At 52.0% G+C, this 17,632-nt stretch overlaps 1 protein-coding gene across 3 annotated transcripts; it reads left to right on the plus strand.

The window, feature by feature from the left end:
* The first annotated feature begins 2,396 nt into the window (after positions 1–2,396).
* Positions 2,397–12,104, plus strand: LOC311602504 (X-linked lymphocyte-regulated protein 3A-like). Of its 3 annotated transcripts, none has more exons than XM_084790689.1 (9): positions 2,397–2,538; positions 4,331–4,444; positions 4,997–5,066; positions 5,717–5,751; positions 6,981–7,098; positions 7,949–8,048; positions 9,436–9,534; positions 11,700–11,795; positions 11,883–12,104. In XM_084790689.1, exons 2-9 carry the CDS (start codon positions 4,357–4,359, stop codon positions 11,940–11,942), a joined length of 666 nt encoding a protein of 221 aa, XP_084646815.1. In that variant the 5' UTR covers positions 2,397–2,538; positions 4,331–4,356; the 3' UTR covers positions 11,943–12,104. The 3 variants fall into 3 exon arrangements, with proteins under 3 accessions (XP_084646815.1, XP_084646817.1, XP_084646816.1); XM_084790690.1 differs by lacking the exon at positions 2,397–2,538 and adding an exon at positions 3,612–3,667; XM_084790691.1 differs by lacking the exons at positions 4,997–5,066; positions 5,717–5,751.
* Positions 12,105–17,632: the final 5,528 nt, after the last annotated feature.

Raw genomic sequence — 17,632 nt, forward strand, 5'->3', positions numbered from 1 at the left:
GGCCCTCACGGGCTGATGGCTAAGAGACCCCCCAGGGAACAGGAGAACTACATCATGCAATAGTTGCTTTATGGCACTGGCCCTCGACATCCCGTTCAGTAGCCTTCTATTAGATGGGAGAGCAGGGGCCAGCGAGCAGCAGCAGGTCCAAGTACAGAAGCATGCATGTTGCGGCAGTTTTACCCCACCTCTTCAGTGGCCCCGGTTGCTTTGGGGGTGAGCTCAGTTCACAGGAACTCCCTGGACTCTGGGAACTGCATTGGTTTTAGCGTGGGGCCAGTTTGGGGCATCTCCACCACAGCTTCACCAGTGTGCTGGTTTGTAGGAGATGTGCCCCATACTCTGTGGCATTTGAATGCTTGGTCCATCTGTTCCTGTTCCTGGATGTTAGAATGCCCTGACTGCGGAAAACAGGAAGTTCCCCAAGACCTGCCTTTGCCACTCTGGAGATAGGTTCCATCGCATCCATCGGGCTGGGGCAGGCAGGGCGTCAGCCTGGACTGCCTGGTTTGGGGAAACTGTCCCAGGAAGAGGAGATCATACGTTTCTCAGGAACGTCTAATCCACATGGTCCCCCAACAGCTGCATAAGTTTCCTCTCACACAAGAAACTTCTCAGCCATTCCCAGAAGAAATCTGACCAGCTGCACCCTCATGCTGGGCTGACGTGTGCTGTGAGGGTTCTCTGGTCAGGTCAGACTTTGCTCTGGTTCCTGCTCCTTTTCTTTACTTTCCACCATGAAATCAAACTGTGGCCGTTTGGGGAAGTTTAGGAGATTAGTCCTCGCTGGAGGAAGGAGGTCCTGAGGCCTGAAAGGACTCATTCCATGTGGAGTTTTTTCTCTTGACTTCCTGTTTCCAGTTTGAGAGGGGAGCCCTCAGGTCCAGCTTCCAGCTGCAGTTGCCATGTCTGTCACCCTCTTTCCCTGCCACTGTGGACACTAAACCCCTGGAACCTTAAGCCCCAAGTGAACTCTTCTCCACTGCTGCCTTGGTTATGACATTGCATTGCAGCAACCTACACACCTTAACTAAGGCTGCCTGGTACAAGACCTGAATCGAATGGTCTCCCCCCAGGAAGGGGGGTGATTTCACCAGCACAAATTTATACTCGAGAAGGCAGACTTTAAATGGGTATGAACATCGTCCCTCTAAAAGTAGAAATTTCCGAGGGTTCCCTGTTCCGTAAGGGTGGCAAAGGTGCTGGACTGAATATTAAGGAACTCCGAGGCGAGGTTCCAGCAGTGGCAAGTCAGAAGTGGTCTGTATCCACAGCCCCTGGGGAAGAGAGAGTGGATTGTGAGGCTTGCCTTTCGGCCTTAGGTCATGCATGCGAGCAAGCATGGATGAGCCACTGCCTTGCGGAGCCTGCCTCGCATGGGACCATTCCCTTCCAGCAAACACCACAAGTGCGTTGGGGTCTGGGGTTGGGAACACTGACCTTGAAATGGCTGGTCCTAAACTAAGGAGCTGTGACTGATCTCTAAAGGGAAAGAGGCTCCCAATAGTGTGGTGGGTTAGGGTCCCCTAGGTGAGCAAGTGAGGGAAAAGGGCATCTCCTGGGTAGGGAGAGTCAGGAAGAGTAATGCTTGGACCACAGCCCTTGGGGGATGATGGCAGGGATCCCAAGGCGACGGACCCGAGGGGGCCTGCGACAGGGTAATGTGCCTGAGTCTGGCTTTAGCTGCAGACTGGACTAGGTGCCCTGGAGTGTCGGTCAGAGAAGAGGCTCGAGAAACAGGTGGCCTGGGGTGTCCCAGCCTGACAGCGTGGTAGCGTCAGGGACTCGTGGTGTCCACCGTCTTCCCCAGCATCTGAGTACTGTTAAGGGCCAGCCCGAACGAACACCTGAGACCTCCAGACAGAGCCTCGGGGCCGGCCCGCACCAGGAGCTCCCCGTGGAGAGAAAAGAACAGTGGACCCTTCACTTAATGCGCAAAGGCTGTGCCCAAGTGGGCTGGTGGGACCCACAGGTCGGCCTCTTGCTCCAGTATCTGCCCAGCTCTCTTTGCGCGCGCGCATAATATAGCAGCCTAGCACGTGTGACCCGTTGGACTGCACATGGGACAACCCCACCGCCCACGCCCCAGGGACCCTGGCACACATTCCTGCTTCTTCCTGTTCCAGCCAGTCAGAGATACACACATAAGGAGTTGGGCATAACCGCCTGTGCCTCTGGCTGACCCAGCGAAACGAAGCCATGGGCCATCCTCTGTCAGGAAAGCAAGTGTAACCTCAGGAGGAGGCAGGCAGGGGCCCATGATGCAGGCACAGGGCGCTGGTATGGAGTGCGCATGCGCGAACGTTACTCAGCCAATCAGAGAGCGTTGTATTGGAATGTGGGCCTACACTAGGCAGGATTGGCCTCTGAGGGGATGGTGGCTCTCTGGGGGAGCTGAGGGGCCTAGGTGGGTGACTGCTCCTGGTGGACTCCCTGGGGTGCGGCTCCAGAGGAGGCTGAGAGGCATCAGTAAAGACTAAAGGCCCTGTGGCAGGACTGTGGGATCACCAAGTGAGAGGGTCCAGGAGAGCCCCTGAGGTGACTTCGCGAGCTTTGATTGATTCCGGGATGGGCGAAGCACCAGGGCCAAGAGTTTTTTTAAAAGAGGGAGATGAGGGCAGCAGGGCCCTAGAAGAGTGGGTGGGGCTGTCGGTGGGCTGGGAGAGGGATTGGCGGCTTTACACATCTGTAGCACCCCCTGGGGTTTTTTTTTTTTCGTTTGGTTCGGTTTTTGTTTTTGTGTGTGTGTGTGTGGGTGTGTCCGTGTGTGTCCATGTGTGTGTCCCTGTGCGTGTCCGTATGTCGTCCGTGTGCGTGTGTCCTTTTCTGGACAGGTGCGCATATGTGTGTGTGCAGGAGCGCATGCCGGCGCGTGTGTTTGAAGCCGCGGGGTCCTGACGAGACGCCTGCGTCTCCCTGTGATGGGTCCCTAGGCAGGACCTTGACAGGCTGGCTGGTCTCAAGGGAAAGTGGATCTCTGGGCACTTGGCACAAGCGCACGCAAAGGCAGCATGGCTCAAGTTGGGAATGGGTGGCTGATGGACAGGCCTCACCCCTTTGGGAGTGTCTTTAGGCAGCCTCAGGCATGCCAGCATAGTGGTGTCCTTGCTAATCAGAGATCCAGTCCTGGAGGTGCGGCCTCTCAGAACAAGTGCCCTGGAAGTGTGGTCACCTGGGTGAGGGACAGGGTGTCAGCAGTTTGAGTCTAGAGCCCCTGGTGGTGAGAAAGCAGGGTCAGCCTGGATCCACAGCCCTTTGTGGATGAGAGTGGGATCTTGAGGCGAAAGGGTCCAGGTTTATCTGTGTTGTGACGTTTGGAAGACTCTCTTCCACCTGGTAGTGACCACCGTGGGCAGTGGGGGACAGGGGTCCAGAGGGTGGCAGGATTGAAGAGCCGAGTGTGAGCGTGGCGTGTAGAAGAGGAACGGATGAATTTCCACCTATGCTCCTCAGCGGCCACCTGGGCCCTGCTTTATGTGCAGCCATGGGCCTTGCCTCAGCAGAAATTCCCCCTTCCCCCCCCCACCCGTGTGACTGGGATGGGGCATGGATGGGCCCCTTCACCAACCAGCGGCTTCTACATCCAAACCCCACAGGTGCCAGTTCAGGCCACTTCATCCTGGGAGTCTCTGCCTTTCCAGCCTTTCAGAGAGAGGCGCACTGGGAGGTGGGGCCTAGATGGGTATGGCTGACCATCCTCTGAGAAGAAGGAGGCTCCTGGGGCAGGAGGGTATCCTGGCCTGGGGGGCAGGGGCGGTGGGGGTTGATTGGCTACTGGGAACTCTGTTCTATTGCTGGCCAGTTGGGACAGGGATCAGAGAGGAGCCTTAGCTCACCTCACGAGTTAGGGAAGCAGGATCACAAAGAGGCATGCCCAAGGCACACCTGTGGGGTGACACCAGGGGCTTCACTTCCAAATGGGGCTGGACAAGGAGGCCCCAGAAGGCGAGGCCAGAGGCCAGGGACAGGTCATGCGGGCTGCAGGGGTTGGGAAGGGTAAGTGGGACAGCTTCTGGGCTGGGGGATGTGGCCCCGCTGACTGAGTAGGCCCCAGTGAGACTCCAGCATTAGGTGCCTCCTTTTATGGGCACATGGCCCAGGATTTCCCCATGCGAGGGTTGGGAAAGCAGCAGAGGGTACTGACCTTGGGTGGTAGGTGAGTTGGGGAGCTCTGGGTTCAGACAGGGAAATGGGACGGCAGGCAAGGACACTGGTGACATCTTCTTGCCCTCTCACTGCTCCTGTACAATGCCAAGACTGTTGCCCACACCCTGTGGGGTCCTGGTCCCTGTTCCCATTGCTATCCTGTAATCCCTCCCAGCGTCTGAAGTTCCAGGCATCCAGATTCTGGCCAGGATGGACACTGACAGCGCCGGCATGGGCTCAAGGCAGAATCCAAATCTCCCATCAGATGACACCCAGAACCCAGATGCAGTCGCTCCAGGTAACGAAACAACACAGAAACAGATGGGCTCCTGTAGGGCTGCATCCACCCCAGGGGACCTCCTAAATCTCTCGCAAGGTGGAACACTGAGTGGATGTGTTGCATGGACGTTTGTCGGAAAAGCAGGAGCTTCCAGATGCTGATAAGGTTTGCTCAAGCTTGTTTGTGGATTTAGGTTCCCCTACCTGACATCCCCACTCCACAGGAACCCTGCAAGGCTCACGAGGCGGCTCTTTCTAGTCAACATGCCTCTCTTGGAGCACATGGGTCCCAGGGACTGTCTGGAAGGTGTGTACTGGTGCCTGCACAAGCTGCTCCCAGGGTCAGGGCCTTTAGAGGCGTGCAGTGTGTGTGTGTGTGTGTGTATGTGTATGAGTGAGTACGTCTATGCGAGTGTGGGGATTGTTTGTGTGCATGATTTCTTTAAAAAAGTGGCAGTAGCCGTTGGTAGCTATGGGTTCTAGAAACCCCTTGGTGAAGCTGTTTCCTGTAGGGGATGATGAGAACGGCACACTTTGTCTGACAATATCTTCCCCTTTGTCTTTAATACAGCCAATGAAGAAGCCCTTGATGTCAGTAGGGAGAACTTTCCTTCTTCGGGAACAGAAGGGCAACAGGCCAGGTGATACTTCAAAAACAAAAACAAAACACCAACACCAAACCCATTCATAAACTACATTTAGAAGAGTCAGGCTGGGGAGATGGCTCAGTGGAAGAGTGCTGGGTGTACAGGAACCAGACCCTGAGTTCATACCCGCAGGACCCATGCACACCTTTCAGGCCCAGGGCGTGAGGGGTGGCAGAGGCAGGAGGGTTGCAGGTGCTTCCTCACCGCCAGGCAGCCCAACAGGAGAAACTGAGACGTGAGGAAAGAAAGAAAGGGACGCAGCAGTAAGTGAGCTGTGTGCATGCCATGAGCGTGCTGGGCCCGTGGAGCTCAAAGGCCCCAAAACACTCACCCTGCAGTCAGCCGCTCAGATGTTCAGTGTGGTACAACATGATAATCCCACGCCCGCAGCAGGCGACAAGTCCTGTCAGAGACCTTGTAGAGACGGGTAGAGGAGGACACCCCACTTCTAACTCTGATGGCGTCACACGTGCGCACATGCCCTTCCCTTGCAGGCAAAGAGATCTAGAAAAGTCGGTGTCCACTCTAGAACCGTGAACTGAGTGTAGGCCGCATGGCCCACTCTACTTCCTCCACTCACACAACAAAAGTGGCCTTCTGTACAGACTGAAGTAAAAAGTTAATGCCATTTTTTCTTTTTGCAGGAAGGAAATACAGGATTTATTTGAAGAATTTGAAGGTATGTTCTAGGAGAGGGACACTAGGAATTTGAGGAAACGGTTTGACCCAAAGAAGTGAAAGGCGAACAAGTTATTACTTGGCAGAAAAGAGACGTGTGTTGGGTGCCTTGTTCTCACACACGCAGTGTCAGAGTTGTGTTCCTCACATTGCCAACTCTCTACTTCACCTCCGTTTTCAGTTGGAAGAACACAGCGCCTGCAGTATAAAGACTCTTACTGCCTCGCTGTGAGATATTTACACCTCAGATGAGCTGATGTGTCTTCCAGGGGTTTATCCACCCGAGGGCCGCATCTGTTTTTAATACCACATTTTTGCTTCACTGATTTGTACACTAGACCAGTTCTTTTGTGTGTGGGGGGGCGGAGGGAGGCAGGTTGTGAGTGCCAAGCCCTTTTAAGTGGCTGCCCACTGTTTCATGTGCAAGAAACAGCACACAAAGTGGAAAGCTGAAGTCAGCACTGGTAGCCTGTGACCATTGTATGATCAGACTGAGTCCCGCGTGAAGTGGGGTTCAGACGTTAGTCAAGTGAACCAATGAAGGAATTGCAAACTGAGGACAGGCTGGGAGAGCTGCAGAATTTTCTGAGGGAGAGTTCCATGTAGACACTCTTCAGGACTCGGGCTAGGGGTGGGGCTGGGTGCGAGAGCTCCTGCCTACTGTGCTCAAGACTCCAGGTTGCATCCCCAGTCACCACAGACCTTCCCACAGAAGAGTGAGGGGTTTCTCCCCCTTTCAATGATCCAGGATCTCTACCTCATCCGGTCTGTCTAAAAGCCTCGATGGCTACAATGATAGGGGCACTTTTGTCTCGCTGGCATTAATTACTCATCTGTGAGCCTTTGGAGATTTCTGTTAATGGACTGCTTTTGTGTTTTTGCGTAAAGTGGCCCTGGAGTCCCTCTGAACGTATCCTTGAGCTGAAGTGTGCCTAGTGCGTTGGTTAAGGTTACACTTTGTAGCCGGGGTCTGGTAAAGAAGCTACCCGGTGACTTGATACACTTTTTGCTACGTCCCCTCCATGCTATTTTCTGTGGAATACACAGACACTAAAGTGCGACTGTCCCATTTCACATTAAGGTCATAGGCTGCTGGAATCCCTGGCTGAAGGAGAGGAGGCAGACAGTCTTTCCATTGACGCAGCATTTCCATGCATTGATGACAAGCGTCTCTCCAGCACCACCGAGGTAGCGTTATGGGAAGGCTTACGAGATTGCATTTTAATACAGGGCCCATTCAGAACTTTCTTCAGGGAAACAGAGAAGGATTCAGAGCCATCCTCACCACGTCTTTCCAAGCCATGGAGCAGAAGGTGGAGGATGTTCTAAAACTCCAGTGTGAGCAAAGGTAAGGTTGTGGCTTCTTGGTGCTTTGATCCTAGGCCCGTTGACGGTTGGTTAGTAAGGAGGATGGCAAGAGGTCGAGGACCAGCCATGAGGCCCACTGGCTCTGTTGCAGAGTGTGTTCGTCTTGGTTTTTCTATAGAATAGACTTCCTTCTGTCTGATACCCTCAAATCGTGGTAACTGATGTCAGCTGTGTTTCCTAAGGACGAAATAAGGTGTCTGGGCACACCGCATCTGAATCCGTGTAGCAGTAAGGGAGATTGGTGCGCCGCATGCAGATGCTGGGTGCAGTGAGCTTGGAAGCCTCAAAGCATTGACCCCTCAGTGGATCGGCAGTTCAGTGCGATAGGAAGTGAAATTCCCTCTCACCTGCGATGTTGTTCAGAATTCAAGAGCGGTGTTCGCCACACTTCAGTAAGGAAATCCTCACTGGCGTGAACGCAAGGAAGACTGGGGAGGCCTCTGAAGGATTATCTGATGGTAGTGGCTGTGCATCCCCATCAGAGCAACTCTCCAGAAGGAGAAAGTAAGGGAGAAGCTGTGCTTGTCAGGAAGAGGGATGCTTGTGGGATACTAGCGCAATACCGACTGTAATTCTCCCAGAGTTTTCTGGCCCTAGGAGCTGCGAAGGGACTTCTCTCTCGACCAAGGAGGAGCAGATGCTGGTAGTGAAAGACCACAGAATCAACCTCATTTCCCTTTTTCCTGTCAGAATGTTAAAGGGGGGAAAACCACAGAGGAACTTTTCCCCATCTGTCCATCCGTAGAGTTAGCGAGGGCAAGTCAATCGGGCTTTCAGGGCAATTTCCTCATGCTGTGCAGGAGTACCACACACACTGTTGTCTTTTATAGGCAGAAACTTTATGAAGACTATTCTCTTCAGATCCTGAGTTTGAATAGGAAGTTAACCGAGGATGCACATCAAGTCAAGAAGCAGGCAGAAAATCTCGCTGTGAGTATCAGGCTTAGCTGGGAAGGAGTCCCTTGTGTCAGCATCGCCAAGTCAGGATGGAAAGAGACAGGACATGAGCTCAGGGAGACAAGCAGGGTGTTGTCTGTGGTGAGGAGAGAGACTTGCTCCTTTTTCTGCGGAGAGATGACTGAGTGAGGAGCCAGCGTGGGGGTGGAGTGTGTGTGTGTGTGTGTGTGTGTGTGTGTGTGTGTGTGTGTGTGTGTGTGTGTGTAGTCGGCGGTCTGAGCAGTCACTGCCTGGAGAGAGTGCAGGAGAAGGTATGGGAGTGTATGCTGAGGGGGGAGCCCTTCATGATCTAACATGTGTGGACACCCAGGAGCAGCAGGCCCAACACAGCCTTCTCACACAGTGATCTGGGATGCAGCCTGGGAGCAGTCAGTGTGGCTGTGGCAGAGCAGGTGGACACTCAGCTTTCAGAGGCTGCATTGCAGGTCAGACCAGCCCAGTCCCCGAGGAGAAGAGGGGAAAGGCTTCAGGCCATGATGGAGAAGGAGGTGTGATGACGACTGACTCGCCTATAAACTGGAGATGGGAGTGAGGTTTAGGGGGGTGCCGGGGTGGGGGAGCGCAGCCAATGGACTCTGAACGGTGCTGTCCATGAGGGCTCCCTCTTCCTGGCCATGGATGGGGCAGCCCTCCTGAAGATTCTGGCTTCCCAAAGTGGAGAAGCAGAGGCCGGGATCCCGAGGGGGATTGGAGGCACCGTCCAGCCAGGTGGTCAGAAGCGTGGCCTCTGAAATGCCACCTATTGCAGCGCAGTCACACCGCCCAGCCCCTTGCTAGGTGTGCCGACTCGGGAAAACAGTGTAGGGCCCCAGTTTCCCAGGTGTGGAAGGAGAGATACTTAAAAAGCCCCTATCTCACAGAATTGGTTCAAAAGGTTCCCCTCGATGTGTCTTCCTATATTGGTCCAGAACAGTATCTGAAGCAAGTCTTATAGACTCGATCCCTGTTAAGCATCTTACTGTTGGCTCTACTCTTGCTGGAAAGGAGTAAACGGAGTGGGCTCCTGTGTGCTGGAGTGACAAAAGAGGGGGACGCTGGAGGTTAATTCTGTACATACAGAGAGTTCACCAGATCCGGAGGCCCCTGATGGCCGAGTTTTCAAGTCTTCCGGAACTCACAGGAATGTTTAGAATACTGTTAGGTGGGGACCCTTCCCGTCCAATGAGTGGTCTTCCCGTTACTAAGCTTGTTTTGTAGCGTCAGGTGTCTCATGTGCATCCGGCCATGTTGTTAACTGGAAAACTAAGACAGTTGTTTCATTCCGTCTCTTTTGCAGAAATAGAATACAGAATTGAGTCTCCGTAAGCTTTCTGTTTCCTCCTGAATTGCTTTTTACACCTTTTGCTGTCTGTGTTTGCAGACTATGTTTATGGAGCAACGGAAGTTGGTTCACCAATCCCTGACCCTTCAGAAGGAGAGAATGGAGGAATTTAAATCACTGTGCGAGCAATACTTGGAGGTCTGTTGTACATTCTGACAAAGCAACCTGTACACGGGGCGGGAGGGGGAGACATGGAATATTCTGGCATTCTTTCTGTGCTTTGGCTGATGCCTTTGGAAAGTCGCCTGTAAACACCTTCCAGCATTATCCTCGTGTTCCATGTTCCCTGTAAACCTATGTACAAAATGGGTCTTTAGTTTTAGGATTCACTCGTGGTTAGGAGACTCATTAGAAGCAGCAACTGCTGCCTTGGTAACCTCATCCAGGGTTGTTCGTATTGTATAAGGCATCAGTGCTTTTCAGATCGCCTCATCTTGTCTCACAGCGCATGTTTAAATGTGCACGCATGTGTGCTGGCCACAAGTCAGCTCTGGCTACCTTCAGTCACTCTTCATCATATCTTTTATCTTTTTTATTTCTCCTCTCTCGCTCTCGCGCTCGCTCGCGCTTTCTCTCTCTCCTCTCTCTCTCTCTCTCTCTCTCTCTCTCTCTCTCTCTCTCTCTCTCTCTCTCTCTCTCTCTCTCTCTCTCTCTCTCTCTGTAGTCCTGGCTCCCCTGGGACTCACTAGGTAGACCAGGGCTGGACTCAGACTCACAGAGATCCGCCTGCCTGCCTCAGCCCTCCGAGTGCTGGGATTAAAGGCCTGTACTCCATCGTATCTTTTTGAGACAGGATGGCTCAGTGGTCCTGGATCTCGCCACTATGGCTTGCCTGGCTGTTCTCCAGGTCCCCAAGGATCTGCCTGCCGTGCCCCACCCAGTGCTGCGGGTCAATTCGATGTCTCCCAGGTGCAGGCCTGGCTTTTAATACGTGTGCTGGGAAGCTCAAGCTGGCTCTTTATGCTCTTGGAGCCCGTTCCTTGTCTGCCGAAGCTGTCTTCCCTGCCAGAGCCCGCTCTGACAGTACCGAACAGACCCTCGATCAGGGAGCGAGGACTGAGAAATTAAAGAGGAGAAATAAGAAACTGTGGCAGGGCGTAAGTCATAAACACAGGGTAGGCTGCAGAGGGCCTGCAGTCAGTGCTGCAGGACGCTTGACTTCATTCACCAGTTCAATTCCTACACACCTGAGGCACGGGAAAACAACACTGAAGGTCGCTGTGAGGAGATAATGCTGACGTTCTCACAGGAAGAACGGGGCAGTCTCTACTGACCCCTCAGCCTTGAGGCCAGTTGTGGTTGTAAGACCGCTCCCAGATGTGGTACCCAGTGGGAAAAGTAAGCGGGAGACTGGGAGATTGTGAATCGAGAGTTACCCTCTGTAATAGACCCGGCTTCGTAAGTTCCTCCTAAGCAGGTTCACCCATGCTGTCTGCAAGGCGCATAGCTATTGACAAAAGAATTAGATGCAGCATTCTGTGGTTTTGTTCAGACTTACTTGATGTGAATTGGCTTGTTCAAGTTGCTGCTAAAACCTTGATCATCCAGAGTAATTAAGATGACCCAAAACAACTGAGTGGAAGGGATTCAACCCTAGCTCTCTTCTGATTGTCCCTTCGGACAGCCTGCACTGCCAGTGTCTGTTCCTGCTGAAATGTCATTCTTTTGACAACTCGGTGGCCAGGAAACCTGCCTGCCCATTCCAACGTTAAGGTCTCGGTGTTGTTCCTCTTTCTATGGTCCCCGCGTCACCAGACTGTGGAAGAGGTCCTGCAGAATTTCATCATCTCCCCACTGTATTTAACAAAACCGCTTAGATGTGGTGTGTGCTGTTTCTGAAAAAGGCACTGTGGGGGGTGGGGGGGGCGGTTGGAGCCCTTGAGTTTTAGTTTCACGGGTGCAGTGGTCATAGTACAGGGCGGGGTATTATGCCTGGCAAAGAATGGCGGTAAATGGGCTCGTGCCTCATGTTGTCTGCTTTCATTTGTCTCTGCTTGCTTTTCTTCTTGCTGTGCTGGGTGAGGCGTTCCAACGTCTCACACGTGTTAGGCAAGCACCCTTGCCCTGGGCCGCCCCCATGCCTAAGAGCTCCTGACTTGAATGTGTACCAGGGCGTTGGGGGAGTGGCAGTGTCTGTGTAGCTTTGGTGGGCATTTTGGTCTTCACGTTGCACATGGCGTGTGCTAGTTTTGGGGTGATCATACCATCTCCTTTACCTCCTTTGCTCCCTTATAAATGTTGCTCTTCGCATTTGTAAGCCAAGGTGACCGGGGCTGATTTCTGCACCTGTCTCTTCACTTTAGAAACTTGAGCTCCTGAGGGACTCTCGGGGAAATTCCGTGGCTGAAGAGCTGAGGCGTCTCATGGACACCTTGGAAATGAAACTGCTGATGGTCAACGTGAGTACCGAGTCTTTCCCATACAACAGGAGGGTGGACGGGCACTATTTGCTTTAAACCCGTTTAATATGCCCTTGTACTTGACAGCGCCAGCAAGAGAGTGCTGCTGCTGCTCAACAGTCCCTCCTGGACCTGTTATTCTCATAATCCTTTGAGGAACAAGAGCCCATGTGAGGGGAGCGGAAACCAGCCTGGTGAAGCCGCTGGTGGTGCAGTTTGCAGCTTCAGCCACTCCGTCTTCCTGGGTTCTTCTGTTGCCAAAGGCACCGCTTTCTGTTAAAACCCAAATAAACCCAAGGATTTGTGTGACGGCAGTGCAAAGATGTCTGTTGGAAGGTCCAGCCCTCCTCGGGTAGTAGTGGCAGGTTTTCCTTGGTAGCGCCACAGTTACCAGTCGGCAGTGCATTGATGCCTGTAGGCTGCCTTCTCATACCTCAGCAATGCTTTCCCCAGTTAGCAGGCCCAAAGAGTGCATGGTCCATCCTTGTCATCTCCACCGAGAGATGACCGGAGAAGACACAGTCCTCCCCTTACATTCTGCTCTTAAATTTGTTCTGTCTTGGAGCCCATGGAAACGACCTTAAGCTTCCTAAGTGACTGTGCTCTGTATACTTTGAAAGTCTGTGCCTCGAGAGTGGCTAGACTGGTAGATGCCATTAAACTGCCCCGGTAAGACAGACGTGAGTGACGTGACGTGAGTTTGTGAAAACGTACCTTTCAAACAAACTTTACAAGGTCCGTCAATTAAATGTGGCCTACTACCTAATGTCATCTGTCTGTCACACGAAGACTGGATCCTTAGCACGACTACAGCTGAATTCGCCATGGTTTATGTGTTTCATCCCTTGTATGGATAGGAGTAACCGAGAGTGTTTTGTGTTTCAAATTTCTTGTGCATGTAGTATGTGCGCCGCAGAGATACAGAAGGGCTCCGGTATGGTTAAGGCGCTTGTCCTCTGATTTCCTTCATGTATACCACGGGAAAACTTTTCTTGGAATCTTTTCATTTAAGAAGCATGAAATGGTTTCAGACTTGCTGGGAACGAGTCCTCTAATTGCACCCTCTGCCTTGGCATTTCACACCTCTTCAAACAAAAAACCCGGCCCCTTGCCGTGTAGAGGTGTGTTATCCATCACCTGCGTTTCCGCGTGGGTTGTCTCACTGTGTTGTGTTGTGGTGTGCTGCGTGGAATCATTGAGGACAGGGTGTGTTCAGCATCTTCCACTTGCTGCACGTGGACTTGCATTCCTCCACAGTGATTGAGAACTTCCCCTCTGGGATCAGCTTACTTGCTAAACTTTGCCTTATCTGGGGGAACTTCCCACAACCTCTCCCATGGTGTTCCATCCTGTGGGAGCAGGAAGGTCCTTGCACCCTCAGACCTCCAGGGAAACCAGGAACGTTAAGCAAGGAAAGTTGCCTCTTCAGTGGGAAAGGGGTAAAGCCTGCCATTCCATCCAGAAATCTGGGAACTGGAGGCGATAAAAGAGCCAGGTGCTCTGCGTTGGCTGATGGGCCAGGCCATATTCAAGCTCCTAAAGCCGGGCCCGGAGATGGATAGTCATCTAAATGACACTTGCAGCCTGGAGCTCGCTGAGTCCCCACAACCGGGAACGGAGGTATGGAATAGTCTGAATGGCCCATATGGTATCTGTGCAATCAGGGGCTCCCCCAGGCTCCTACTACCAGGACCCGAGAGATACCCAATGACCCTAAATGGCCCTTAAGCTATCCGTACAGCCAGGCGCTCCCCCAACCAGGGACCTGAGATACCTAATAGTCCCAGTGACCCTTGCAGTACTTGCACAGCCAGGGGGCTTCCGCAAGCACATGCAACGAGGATTGCAGATACCTAATAGTCTAAATGACCCTTGGGTGATCTACGCATCCGAGGGCTCCCCTAAGCTCCCAAACACCAGGACCCGAGATACCTAATAACCCCAAGTGACCCTTACATCGTCTGTACAAGCAAGGACCCCACCTCCCCTAGGTCTCACACCCTGGACCTGAGATAGCTAAGAGTCTACGTGACCCTTAGATCATCTGTATAGGCAAAAGCCTCCCAACCCAAGCTCCTACAGCCAGGACTGGAGAGATCCAATCAAGACTACAAAGGACCCTTAGGTTCTTTGAAGAGGCAGGCCCCACGCCAGGCTCCCACAACCGGGACCAGAGATAACTCTTAGCCTCAATGAGCCTTGCCTTATCTGTCCAGCAAGGGACATCCCAGGGTCACACACAGCCAGGACCAGGAATATACCCAACCGTCTAAATGACACTCAAGATACCTGTACAGCCAGGGGCTCTTCCAACCTCCCACTGAAGATACCTAGTAGTCTAAAGGACCCCATCTGTCATCTGTACAGTCAAGGGCTCCCCCGAGCTCTGACAAGCAGGACCCGAGATACCGAATAGTTTTAACGAACTTTGTATTATCTGTACAGGAAGGGGCTTCCCCCCCCACACACACAACTTCCCACAACAAGCATGGCAGATACCTAATAGTCTAAACGACCCTTACAATATATGTAGAGCCTGGGCCTCCCCCTAGCTACAACCACCAGCATCAACGATACCTAATAGTCTAAATTACCTTTAAATTATCTGTCCAGCCAGGGCCTCCCCTAAGCTCCCAAAACAAGTACCCGAGAATCCTTATAGCCCAGACAACCCTTACAGCGCCTGTACATTGGGGCTCCCTAAAGCTCCCACAGCCAAGCCCTGAGATGCCTAGGAATCTAAAATGACACTTACGTTATCCTTACATCCTGGAGCTCCCCAAGCTCCCACAACCAGGGCCAGGGATACCCAATAGTTTACATGGCTGTTATGCTATCATTACATCAGTACAGCCAGATCCCCCCACCTCACGCCCCCTCCCCACGGCTCCGACAACCGGGAGTGGAGATCCCTAATAGTCTAAGTGACCCTTACAGTACCTGTACAGGGAAGGGCTCCCCCAGGCTCCCATAACCAGGACCGGGGATATGTAACGGCACAAATGACCTCTAAGCTGTATACGTGTAAGCTACGCGGTATAAATGAGACCAGGGCAGGTCTTTTTTTCCCCCTGAGGCCCCTAAGCTAGTACAGGTAGCCTAAGCTCAGAAGCCATCTTCTTGGAAGAAATGCCATGTACCCTGGGTGGAGTTTCTATGTAATTACACTTCCTTGTGTCCCGGGGACTGTGTTACTCCAGAAAGCGCTCTCCCTCAATACACAGTTTTTAAGTATACTGGCAGTAAACACATCGCCTGGTGTCAGACACCCTGAAGTTTGATCCTGGTTGACAAAGTCAATCTCAACCTAGTGCTGAGTATTTGGGGGTGGGGGGGGGCTGTTGTTGTTTTGTTTTTGTTTTTTGGTTTTTCGAGACAGAGTTTCTCTGTGTAACAGCCTAGGCTGTCCTGGACTTAGTTTGTAGACCAGGCTGGCCCCGAACTCACAGTGATCTTCCTGCCTCTGCCTCCAGAGTGCTGGGATTAAAGGTGTGTGCCACCACCGCCCAGCTCAACTGAGTTTCTCTTCTTACCTGTTTTCTGAGTGTGCCACTGCCTGCAGTGACACCTGCAGAGACACCCCTCCCTCACCACTCTCTCTTCTATACAAACAAGGTGACATCCATAGGTGTCATCCATAGGTGACATCACAGACAGCAGGTGAGGGCAGGTGAGTTGGCGAATTTTACAGGTCACGAGCGAGAGGAAACTAATTACCCAGCTATGAAGTGGCCAGGGTGCTGGGCACACAGCTGAGAGTCAGCCCCGGGTAGTGACAGCGCATCTGTCACACTGCACAGTGTGGACCATACGAAGAAGGGCTATAGCACATGGCCTTGCAGAGGACGCAGACCAGAGCTGCGTTCTTTGCTCCTCCACAGGAAGTAGGTTTTCAGGGAAATGATGCAGGTGTGGAGATGTGTGGACACAGGCCGGACGTCTGTGTCAGAGGGGAGCTAACCCTCCTCATCGGGCTCCCTTCTGTGCCAGTTGGGCATGCCCTGCAAAAAGGGTCATGGCCCTATTTGTGCAGAAATGCAAGGGAAGTGCCTGAGTCAGCAGTTAAGAAGGTGTCAACTCTGTTCTGTTGTGTTCCTATCACGCCCTTTGCTGCATCCACACTGCTAGTGACCTGAGGTGTAAAAAAATGCATGGGCTCACTGCATTTTTAGGCAAGCACAATCGGATTCTTTCAGGGCTCCTCCAAAATACACTAGAACCCCTCAGCTGGTAAGGCTTCTAAGCCGTATCATTTCCAGTGTGCGTACCTCAGCACAGACTCATCGTCACATGTCAAACCAGAGGTGAGGGCGTTGTGTAGGCCAGAGGGGCAGCCTGAATGTGGGGGGTAACAGACAAGGGGAAACACAGGCCCATAGAAAGTGGGGAGAAGGTGGACCCTGTTGCTGTGCAGACTCGGCCTTCTCCTACGCACCAAGGGGTTGGGGGTATGAGTCGGCTGCGCATGTGCACTTCGGTGGGGGCGACAGATTGTCTGCCTCTCCTAAGGCGGCCTCTCTCCGGACCATGACTAGAGGACCTGACCCTACTAAGTGCCAACTTTATTTCAAGCCCTGAGGACCATAGCCAAGTGGTAAATGAAAGCAAATTTACCTATTGTGGTAAACTTTCGGAGCTGGTATTTGACTGAGGCCACAAGCCACTGTTCACACAGGAACAGCAGCAGTATGGTATAGTACTTTTGCAATCTTTTCCCAGGCACAGAGTGCATGCACTTCATTCTGTTGTACTTATTGGCTAGTGATTCTGCATTGGCAAGGTACGCCGGCCTCTCACTGGTGCTTTTGAAACCATCGAGAATGAACATATGTGCTTCTAATACTGGTCAAAAGGAAAATTCCCTACCAAATGACAGCTTCCTATTAAAATCTCCAGCCTATTCTCGTATTGCCGGTGGTCTAAATTACTATGAATATTAAAATGACCTTGCTATTACATTTTAGCAGTGTCCAGGAGCACAAGGTTTTAGTCGTGGTCATACTGCTGACTAGGTTCCTTTTAGTATTCATTTTTTGTTGTCTGTGTGTGTGTCCATGTCTGTGTGTGTGTGTGTGTGTGTCTGTGTGTGTGTGTGTGTGTGTGTGTGTGTGTGTGTGTGTGTCTGTGCAGGTGCATTTGGATTCCTGTGGATGGCCATTACCCTGGAATTGTAGTTGCGGGTGACTGTGAGCCACCTGAAGTGGGTGCTGAAAACCAAACTCAGGTCTCCTGCAAGCATTGTAACCACTCTTCATCGCTGGGCCATCTTCCCAGTTCTAAACTGTCTTTTACATACATACATACATACATACATACATACATACATACATACATACATACATACATACATACAAAAATGGGCTTAAGCCCTCCATTCCTCCCTGAATATTCATCACATATTTTTCTTTCTATATCTGTCAAGTGTATTTCAGGATCCGTTTCAACAATTTTAGATGGGCCAGAATAAAGAATGTGTTTACTGAATTAGGTCATGGTGGGTGAGTTTATGAAACTGGCAAAAGATTAATTTTTTAAAAAAGGAAGCAAAGGGCTGGAGAGATGTCTCCTCGGTTAAGAGCACTGTGTGCTCTTGCCTAGGTCCTGAATTCAATTCCCAGCAACCTCATGGTGGCTCACAGCCATCATTTGTACTGTGATCTGCCATGCGGGTGTACGTGCAGACAGAGCACTCACATACATAAATAAATCATTTTCAAAAAGTAAGGGAAAACTCACTAAGCCTTTCATAACGAGGTGTTAAAGTATGGCTAAGAAACTCTCGTGTTCTCATGGTGTCTGTTAACACACAGCATGCTTAGAAACCCTATTGAGGATGC

This window comes from Acomys minous (genome assembly GCF_964271855.1).
Source record: "Acomys minous genome assembly, chromosome: 7".
NCBI lineage: Eukaryota > Metazoa > Chordata > Mammalia > Rodentia > Muridae > Acomys > Acomys minous.